Below are 10,617 nucleotides of genomic sequence, written 5' to 3' on the forward strand. Positions count from 1 at the left end.
TAAATCCAACCTTTCTCGGATTTTCAACTAATAATAAAATTGCACTTGTAATTAAAATAAAAGAGACTAATTAAAAGAAAATCAGACACAGAGGATTTACTTGGTTTGCAATCAGAGGATTGTTAATCTAAGGAGAATATGATGTACTATCTGATGATCTCCTTTGGGCGGAGTAGCCTCTTACAGCATTGATAGCACAAAAGAAAAAGCAGAAATGAAAGCACTGGATTACAAGTGTGTTGTCCTGAATTGGGAAATCAGTGCTATATTTATAGCACTGTTTTGGGCGCCTAGAAGGGTTTCGGTCGCCTAGAGCGGGAGAGAATTTTATCCCTTTCACACAGATCGCGGTTTGATCGCAATTTGGATAAAGACTTCATTCCGGGCACCCAGAATGGATCTGGGCGCCCGGACCAGTAAAATCAACCAGGTTGACTTTTGATCCGTGCGCTCTGCTCCAGTTCAACTCACCTCGGTCCGGATCTTTTTTGCTCTGGCTCCGCATGCTTGGGTGATCTTGGCCATCCGGAATAGGGCTCACCCGAACCCAACTTCCGGTCTTCTCCTCGAGCAGCCTTCATTCCTGGTTTCTCATCCCTCGAACGTCGTGTACGTTCTTCTCATCTACTGGTGTACTCTTCCACGGCACCTCGTCCCTTGGACACACCGAGTCCGTCAGCTCTCTCCTCGTGCCATCCTTCTCGCTAGCCGCGTCTTCCGCTCGACTTCCTGTGTTCCTAAACTCCTGCACACTTAAACACAAAGGATAGATAAAGCAGGACCTAGCTTAACTTGTTTGATCATACGAAAACACCTTGAGGTTCCAACATCATCCCTTATAAGTTTTAATAAATATGGAAAGTCATTTGATAGTATTAATTAGTTAACCTTTGAATAGGTTCTCATAAAAGGTCTCTACCTTGATGGATTTCATGAGTGATTTACATATATAGATAGATGATTTAGCAGTTTTGAGGGCTCCTATAAGGTAATTATATTCTACATAATCGTTCATTCTATTAATTAGTTATTTTGTTAGTTGATGTTTTATAATATATACTAACACGTACGTGGACAAATAATGTCATATTTTACAATGTTATTTGGACGACACCTTTCTACACCTTCTCCGCGTTTAACAAACTGAGAATTAATATGTACTCGATGCATTGAATCCCACTCAATCAACAGCATATACATCCTTACTATATTTTCTTATTAATTATTTAAGGTTTTAGATTGGTATAATACATCTTTAATCGTTTAAGGATTATTGGATTTACTTATAGCTCATGTTTTGGGTCTAAAATGACTTCGAGCAAGACTATGTCTATAATATCTTTATTCATATTTGTATTTATAATTATTTAATATTTTGAATGATGTTTAATGAGAAAATAATTTAAATGGAAAATGAATAAAAGAGAATCAAATTTAAATATCGTTAAAGGGCATTTTAAAATATTCTCAACAATTAGTTCATATATATATAAATATTGTTATGGATTTATAAATCAACAAATATATTTTTTTAGTTTTTAGAAAAGTAAAAAAAATTGATGTGAAAACTAAGAAAAAATTAGGAATTCATTGTCTAATAAGTTATATCATAATTTATTTACATGTTCATCTAAAACATATATTGCAATTACAATAATTTGATTGAGACAAAAAACAATGGATCCTCGTGATAAGAATCTCTTCTCAATGTTAAGAATCATGCTTCTTCTATGTTTCTACCATTGTCATCCGGCTCTTTGTCATCCTTTTCATCTAATTAATCCATGTTATCATCATCGTCTCCATCCATCTCCTCTTCCTCTTCCTCTTCATCATTGACATCCATCTCCTCTTTCTCTTCCTAGCTCCTCATCATCGGAATTGTGTGCCTCTATCATCTATATATAGACAAAGCACACAAAAGGAAAGACAATGATGCATATAAATAACTTTATGATTTATCACAAGAGTATTTGTATATTGAAAAGAGAGGGTGTATTGTTTTCATACCAAGACATTTCTCATATGCTGTTGTTCTTTGAACCCTTTCTCGAACAAACGACAATCGTCGAGCTTCACTTGTTCGAGGTTGGCTGGTAATCCCCTGAACTCAAGATCATGGCATGCTTTTATAATTAAAGAATTCAAGGAGGTGAGGTTTTTTAATCCCGTAACAACCCGCAAATCGGAATAATGAATCTCTAAAGTCTTCAGTGAAGGTAGCACTTAAAAGAGATAAAAGAGAATTACCAAAATTGACCAGATTAAATCATCAAATCAAATCAAATTAGTTTTAGGATTATTCTAATAATTCTGTTATAATTATTAGAATAATTCTCAGAATAATTTTTAGAATTATTCTGTTATTTATTAATTGGTTAATTGACCGAATAATTGTTTAAACCCTATATATTATATTGTCTTGAGGGCAAATATCAACAACAAACAATAAGATTAATTATTACTCTCCTATTTTATCTTCGTTCTATTCTTCTTTTAACAATCATAAATGTCCTTTTGAAACACTTTATAATCAAACTCCTAATTACACTTTCCTTCGAATTTTTGGTTGCGCATGTTATCCATGGTTACGCCTCTACTCTAAACACAAACTTGACTCTCGTTCACTACAATGTGTTTTCCTTGGTTATAGCAATTTGCACCATGGTTATCGTTGCTTACATATACCAACAGGTCGAATTTATATTTCACGACGTGTTACTTTTGATGAGATTCTATTCCCTTTTTCAGTATCTTCTTCGATCTCTCCTCCAGATACAGGTGGCACCTTCTTAATATCACCTAATATTGTCAGAAATGATGGCATCCTAGGTCCTGCTCCGCTCTCTAATAACTCCCCTATACCATCAGAATCACCTCAGGATGCTACTCCAATCTTGGAAGCCTCGCCGGTCGAAGATAATATGCTCTCTAGTTCTAAATCCTCGGATAATGCAAGTTCGTCATCTACATCACCATGTCAGCCTACTTCCTCATCACCATCAACAAGTGATTCAGATGATAATGCTCCTTGTCGCATGCTTCCCATTAGTGCCATTTATGAACGTTGCCCACAAAATACGACTCGATATCCTCTTCCACGAGCTCTAGTGGTTTCTTCAAAATCTATTGAACCAACTTGTTTTACGCAAGCAAACAAGGATCCAAATTAGCGTAGTGCAATGGCTACAGAATTTGATGCACTTCTTCGCAATGGAACATGGAGTCTAGTTCCACGCACTTCCTCAATGAATGTTGTGGGCTCTAAATGGGTATTCCATCTTAAGTATCTAACTGATGGCTCTCTTGAACGATACAAAGCTCGACTTGTAGCCAAAGGTTTTAGTCAGCAATCAGGTATTGACTTCAATGACACTTTTAGTCCAGTCATCAAGATTACATCTGTCAGACTATTATTATCGATAGTTGTTAGTTCCAATTGGCATGTACGCCAATTGGACATCTCAAATGCGTTTCTCCATGGTCATCTTGAGGAAACTGTATTTATGGAGCAACCACCTGGGTTTATTCATCCACAATTTTCATCTCATGTTTGCTTGCCAACTTAAGAAATCCTTATATGGTCTTCGACAAGCTCCTCATGCATGGTTTCATCGACTATCTAATTGGTTACAATCTCAAGGATTTTCTGGATCAAAGACTGACTCGTCTCTATTTCACAATTATAATGATGGGTCTATGATATTTTTTCTTATTTATGTGGATGACATCCTGATAACCGGTAATGATCATAAGGGCATCAAAACTTTATTAAGTCTTCTCAATCAAGAATTTCCAATCCGAGATTTGGGCATTGCTCATTTTTTTCTTGGTATTGAGCTTATTCCACATGAGGATGACTATCTTCTCTCTCAGAGCAAATACATTACTGGACTTCTTCAAAGAGCCAAAATGGATGGAGCACGTCCGGTCTCTACACCAATTGCTATAAACAACTCTCCATCTTCATCCTCTCCTGCTCTGTCTGATCAACAGATTTATCGAAGCATTGTTGGAGCCTTACAATATGTCACTATCACACGCTCTGATATTACTTTTGCAGTAAATCGTGCTTGTCAATTCATGCATGCTCCAACTGAACAAAATTGGGATAATGTAAAAAGAATACTTCGCTATCTCAAAGGTACTATTCTACATGGTCTTCTTTTATATCATCAATCGTCTCGAGATTTACATGCCTATAGTGATGCGGATTGGGCAAGTTCTCCTGAAGATAGACGCTCTACTAGTGGATATGTAATATTTCTTGGACGAAATCTTATCTCATGGAATTCGAAGAAGCAACCTACGGTATCTCGTTCAAGTACTGAGGCAGAATATAAAGTTATAGCAAATACAACGTCTGAAATTATTTGGCTTCAATCACTTCTCTCTGAATTTCATCTTGCATCAAATATTGTACCAAAAATTTGGTGCGACAATATTGGAGCAACATATCTCACAGCAAATCCAATCTTTCATGCTCGTACAGAATATGTGGAAATTGATTTTCATTTTGTTTGTGAACGTGTGGCAACTCAACAATTATCCGTCTCTTATATCTCTGCTGAGGATCAAATTGCTGATATCTTTACTAAGTCATTATCCAGACAACGTTTCAACAAGTTAGCAAGCAAACTCAATGTCAAAGATCTCCCGTTAAATTTGTCGGAGGGTAAAAGAGATAAAAGAGAATTACCAAAATTGACCGGATCAAATCATCAAATCAAATTAAATTAGTTTTAGGATTATTCTAATAATTTTGTTATAATTATTAGAATAATTCTCAGAATAATTTTTAGAATTATTCTATTATTTATTAATTGGTTAATTGACCGAGTACTTATTTAAACCCTATATATTATATTATCTTGAGGATAAATATCAACAACAAATAATAAGATTAATTATTATTCTCCTATTTTATCTTCGTTCTATTCTTCTTCTAACAGCACTTTCTGTGATAGATGAACACATTCTGCAATGCTATATACAAATGTCAATTGTTGGAGCGTTGGAAAGTAACACTTGGACATCCACTTACTATTTTTCTTAGACATGGACATAACTATTAAATTTGTCAATGAATGGAAATTTGAAACATCAGGTACACCACCACTATCCAATGTCATTTTTCTCTCCCTCTTCCCTTGTACCTCAACAAACTAATACCATCTTGAAAATTATAAGATCCGACAAAATACTCTATTTCTTTTCAATCTTTTTGGCATTGAAACTCTAATGCCCTTAAAGAGATTATATCTATATATTGGTTCTTCTCTTTCTTTGAAAATCATGTATTGAATGATTATCGCAAAAAGGTACGAAATTTTTTATCATGTCGACTCAATCATTAAATAGATTCCATCTTTATTTGGAACAATTTCCATGGGGCTTAAAACATGCATGAAGAGGAAGTTTTTTGTTTTAGCCTTTTATTTTACTTTATTTTTTTAAAAGCTTGCAAAATTGTAAAATCAACAATATTGGCATTTTATCTTTATCAAATAATATTATCAAAATGCTCATATCATAATTTAATTATCATACAATTTCATTTTCTTTCATTTACGTCTTTATAGTTTTAGCTCATTTCTCCTACAATGAAATGCCATTATAAAATTAAATATGTAAATACGTTTAAAAAATATTATAAATGTAAAAACTCAAAGATATTTTTATATACATCGACAGGTCAAGAGGAATATATTATAAATCAAAATTATTTTATGTTTTGTAATAATATCTTTTTAAGGAATTTCCTCTATTTTTTAAAATATTTTTTTTCTAAGTTTATTTAGCAGTAAATTGAAATGGCTTCCTCAAGAGCAAGCACTCACATGAAGGAGAAGACCACTCCAACTCACATCGGTCCCGAAGACCCTCGCCGGCAGCGAACCACCAAAACGTCGGTCCCCAGTTCGCCAGAGCGAGACACAGCGCCACAACAGAGCAGACCTTTAAACCGTTCCAGTAGCGATGGCGCTAAAAGCACACCCCCACAGCAAACATCCAGCGCCAGCGCTAAATCGCGTTTAACAAACTGAGAATTAATATGTAGAAATTTATCTCATAGGTTGTGTACTCTATGGATTGAATCCCAACTCAATCAACATCATATACATCCTTATTGTATTTTCTTATTAATTATTTAAGGTTTTAGTTTGGTATAACACATCATTAATCATGTAAGGATTATTATATTGGATTTAATTATAGCTCATGTTTTGGGTCTATAATGACTTAGAGGAAGACTATGTCTATAATCTCTTTATCCATATTTGTATTTATAATTATTTAATATTTTGAATGATGGTTAATGAGAAAATAATTTAAATGGAAAATGAATAAAAGAGAATCAAATTTAAATATCATTAAACGGCATTTTATATATATATATATATATATATACAACAAATATATTTTTTCAGTTTTTAGAAAAGTAAAAAAAAATGATACGTCAATAATATCTAGTTCTAATAGAAAACTACTATCACAATTTTTGTGAAAAAAATTATATTACAACCAGGAATGCACTGTCTAATAAGTTATATCATAATTTGTTTATATTTTCATCCAAAACATATATTACAATTAAAATAATATGATTGAGAAAAAAATGGATCCTCGTGATAAAAATCTCTTCTCAATGTTAAGAATCATGCTTCTACTATGTTGCTACCATTGTCATCCGGCTCTTTGTCATCCTTATCATCTAATTAATCCATGTTATCATCATCGTCTCCATCCATCTCCTCTTCCGCTTCCTCTTCCTCTTCCTCTTCCTCTTCCTCTTCCTCTTCATCATTGACATCCATCTCCTCTTTCTCTTCCTCCTCATCATCGGAATTGTGTGCCTCTATCATCTATATATAGACAAAGCACACACAAAAGGAAAGACAATGGTGCATATAAATAACTTTATGATTTATCAAAAAAAGTATTTGAATATTGAAAAGAGAGGGCGTATGTTTTCCATACCAAGTCATTTGGCATATGCTGTTGTTCTTTGTACCCCTTCTCAAACAAACTACAACAGTAGAGCTTCACTTGTTCGAGGGTGGCTGGTAACCCCTTGAACTCAAGATTAGGGCATACTTCTATATATAAAAAATTCAAGGAGGTGAGGTTTTTTAACCCTGCAACAACTCTCAATGTTGGACAGTTTGAAATCTCTAAAGTCTTCAGTGAAGGTAGCACTTTCTGTGATAGATGAACAGATTTTGCAGTGCTAAATGATAATCTCAAGTGTTGGAGCGTTGGAAAGTAACACTTGGACATCCACTTACTATTTTTCTTAGTCATGGACATAACTGTTAAATTTGTCAGTGAATGGAAATTTAAAACATCAGGTACACCACCACTATCCAATGTCATTTCTTCCACCGAAGACAAAAAGGGCCACCGGGGAAACTTGATCAGCCTACGACATCCAGAAAGTTTAAAAGAATAGAGACTAGGGAAATCACCAATCTCCACTCCATCCCACGCTTCCCAATTTGTCATATCTTTGAATATCAAGTCTTTTAGAGAGGGAAATGCAATTTTGTTTTGGGAAGAAGATGGAGATGCCATTAGCATGGAGCAAAATTCACGTCCCACATGTTGAACGCCCTCCATCGCACCTATAAAAAGATATTCCAGAGAAGGAAGTTGGCCCAACGGTGGAAGTTTATTGCAATTCTTACAATCTTCTACACACAAACGGGTCAACTTAGTGAAGGATGAAGCGCCCACCCATCCAACAAATTTGATTCCTGGATAGCTGATTATTTCAAGGTTCTTGAGATTGACATGCGGTTCGAGGTACTCGAGCTGCCACTCTGCCTTCTTTTCATCTTTTGTGTAATAGTCAAAAGCATCATTGTCATGCCAGCCATACTTCATCCAACGTAACTCCAAAGAATCAATATACTTTTTTGTCTTCAAAGGGGGTTTTGAGTTTGAAAATATGTTCACGGATGCTACATTATAAATGGAGATATGCCCTCCAAGTTCCATCAAACTATTCAATTCTCCTATGTTGCAATGCTCTCTTTCACAACTGACATTGAAGCATCTGAGTGTCTGCAAGTTGGTCATGTTTCCAATTCTAGATGATAAAAAGATACTTTCCCAATCATAGAAATTGTAAGGAAGCAAAAGATGACGTAGGTTTATCAAATTTCCAATCTGCCTTGGGAGTTCAGAAATTTGTGTATCTGCCAGATCCAAAGTTTGTAAATTGTAAAGGCTGCATATGGACTCTGGAATACTCACTACATGATAGGCTTTTATAGAAAGGTAACGAAGTAGTTTGAGATTGCCCAATGAATATGGTAGCTCTTCGATGCCGTAGGTGTTTAAAACAAGTGTTCGTATGTATTTCAATTTTTGAAAAAGATCATCAGGGAGTCTATATTTCCACGAGTCTAGTTGTCTCATAAAAAGTGTCCGTAAAAGTTTTGGTTCTGGAAGAGCTTCTATGTTCAACTTATGGCATTCCACATTAAACGATAAGTGTCGAAACTTTTGTAATTTCTTTGTGTCAAATTTGTTATCCATCACACAGAGATATTCATCCTGAGCTATATATTGTGCAAGATCGTGAACAAGATCATGCATCAAAAAATATTTCCATTCCATCAAAAAGGTGTCATCCCATTCCAGATGTATTATTGACCTCTCAGCTAGTCTTTTTATGTAACTTCTGCCTATGTCCTCTGCTCTCTTATCTCCATCAAGAGGAAGAAGACCTTGTGACATCCATAATCGGACTATTTCTTCTGAATCAAAACCTGTGTCTTTGGGAAATAAGGATAGGTATTGGAAACATCTTTTAAGTTGGATCGGCATGCAATCATATGATATTTTAAGTGCTGGTAAAACTCCTTTATTTGTTTCTTCTGATTCCCACATCTCATTCTGTAAGAAGTCCTCCCATGAATCTATATCTTCGTTGTTTCTGAGAGCGCCTCCAAGCACCTTCACAGCCAAAGGTAAGCCTTTGCACTTATCTACTATCTTCCTACCAAGGTCTTCAAGATGTGGTTGTAGGCTCTTATCTGCTCCTCCCAAAGTGACTCTCTTGAACAATTGCCAGCATACATCAAATGGTAAGCAATTCAAGTTGAGAGGACTTCTCGTCCCCATAATTCTAGCAACTGATTGATTCCTAGTGGTCACTATAACTTTAACTACTTGAGCTGATGCTAAGGGCTTTCTTAATTCATCCCAGAGAGTGAATTCTTCATTCCAAACATCATCTAATATTAGTAAAAACTTTTTCCCCTGCTGTTTTTCTCGTAGTGCATGTTGGAGCTCATCTAGTTCTTCATGAACTTTCACTTTGGCAAATGATTGCAGGATCTTCTCTGTCAAACTAACAACATGAAAATTTTCAGATACACAGACCCATCTTGTTAAATCAAAATAGCTTTTCACTCTTTGATCATTATAGACAAGCTGAGCCAGTGTTGTTTTGCCTAGTCCCCCCATCCCAATTACAGCAATTACAGAAACTTTATTCACTGATGTATCATCCTCTGACAGAAGCCATTTAACCAGCATATCCTTTTCCTCTTCTCTTCCAAGAACATCTGATTCAACCACTAAAGAGCCTGTTTCTCGGTTCTCATCTAGGGGCGAGGGGCTTCTCTTTCTCTTTCCAACGTTCTTAGGCAACGTTAAGAGTTTCCACTCTTTGGTGATCTGATCAAACCTTTTCCTTATCTCCGCAGCTTTATTTGCTAATTCATCCTGTTGGGTTTATAATCATGAATCTAAACATCGAAATTATAGATTACAGTATGAATTCTAAAAGATTCATGCACAGGATCTTGTTATCCAGTTTACAGCATATAAAAGTAAACTGAAAACAACGGAAAAATAAAAAAAGTAATTGAGGTATAATTCACAAAATTAATCACTCTTCAGAATCGCGTACCTCATGTGTCCCACTGTTGTTCTCATGCAATTGTTTGGAATGCAACACCTCGTACTCGTACTCTTCTACTACGTCTTCGGCGTCATAGGCAACATCTTTGAGCTCGCTTAGCCAAAGCTTCTCCGAGTGACTTTTTGCATGATTCTCCTCCTCTGAGTCATCAAGTTTGGCTTGGATTCTCCTCATCGTCTCTGTCAGCTTACTCATCTCTTGTTCAATAGTGTTGTGTGGCGACGAAGAAGAAGACGATATTGTTGACAGTGAAGCCAAGCTTTGCAGCTTGGCTACCATCGTGGTGAACATGGAAGACAGGAAGCCTCCTCCGGCCATTGTTCTTCCTCAGATTCTTGTTGGAAATTTTAGGTAGGCAAACAAGGAAGGAGTGGATTTGTTGTGAATTAGGGCTGCTTATGATGCATAGATCTACCGAGTCAATGCATCCAGTCTTCCATTACAGAACACACTAATCTAAATAATTGTTTGGAGTGATATATTTGTCGGTTCGTATAAAGTGGAACGTGATTAGATTCCTTTAATGACACGCTTTAAATATTGCTGTGGACGTTGTTGTCGTCGCTATGAACGTCTTTGATTATCTTGTCCGAATTTACATAAAAATAAAATTGTATTTAATATTTCTAATTTATAAAATATTACAATTATTATCTGATTATATACAAATGATAATTTGA

The 10,617-nt window shown here is 35.4% G+C and overlaps 1 protein-coding gene across 1 annotated transcript; it reads right to left on the reverse strand.

Annotated features, from left to right (window-relative positions):
- Positions 1 to 6,477: 6,477 nt before the first annotated feature.
- LOC121996528 (putative disease resistance protein RGA3) lies at positions 6,478 to 10,399 on the reverse strand. Its single transcript, XM_042550517.1, has 3 exons — positions 9,926 to 10,399; positions 6,982 to 9,738; positions 6,478 to 6,866 (listed from the first exon to the last, which is right to left on the reverse strand). Exons 1-3 carry the CDS (start codon positions 10,253 to 10,255, stop codon positions 6,720 to 6,722), a joined length of 3,234 nt encoding a protein of 1,077 aa, XP_042406451.1. The 5' UTR covers positions 10,256 to 10,399; the 3' UTR covers positions 6,478 to 6,719.
- Between the last annotated feature and the right edge of the window lie 218 nt (positions 10,400 to 10,617).

This window comes from Zingiber officinale, chromosome 6A, assembly GCF_018446385.1.
Source record: "Zingiber officinale cultivar Zhangliang chromosome 6A, Zo_v1.1, whole genome shotgun sequence".
NCBI classification, from domain to species: Eukaryota; Viridiplantae; Streptophyta; class Magnoliopsida; order Zingiberales; family Zingiberaceae; genus Zingiber; species Zingiber officinale.

Excerpts from the sequence above, each read along its gene's own strand:
- LOC121996528 (XM_042550517.1), bottom strand. The coding sequence starts at position 10,255 with ATGGCCGGAGGAGGCTTCCTGTCTTCCATGTTCACCACGATGGTAGCC. Across the intron at positions 9,739-9,925 it reads ACAACAGTGGGACACATGAG|GATGAATTAGCAAATAAAGC; the intron begins GTACGCGATTCT and ends TAAACCCAACAG. Across the intron at positions 6,867-6,981 it reads AGCATATGCCAAATGACTTG|ATGATAGAGGCACACAATTC; the intron begins GTATGGAAAACA and ends GTCTATATATAG.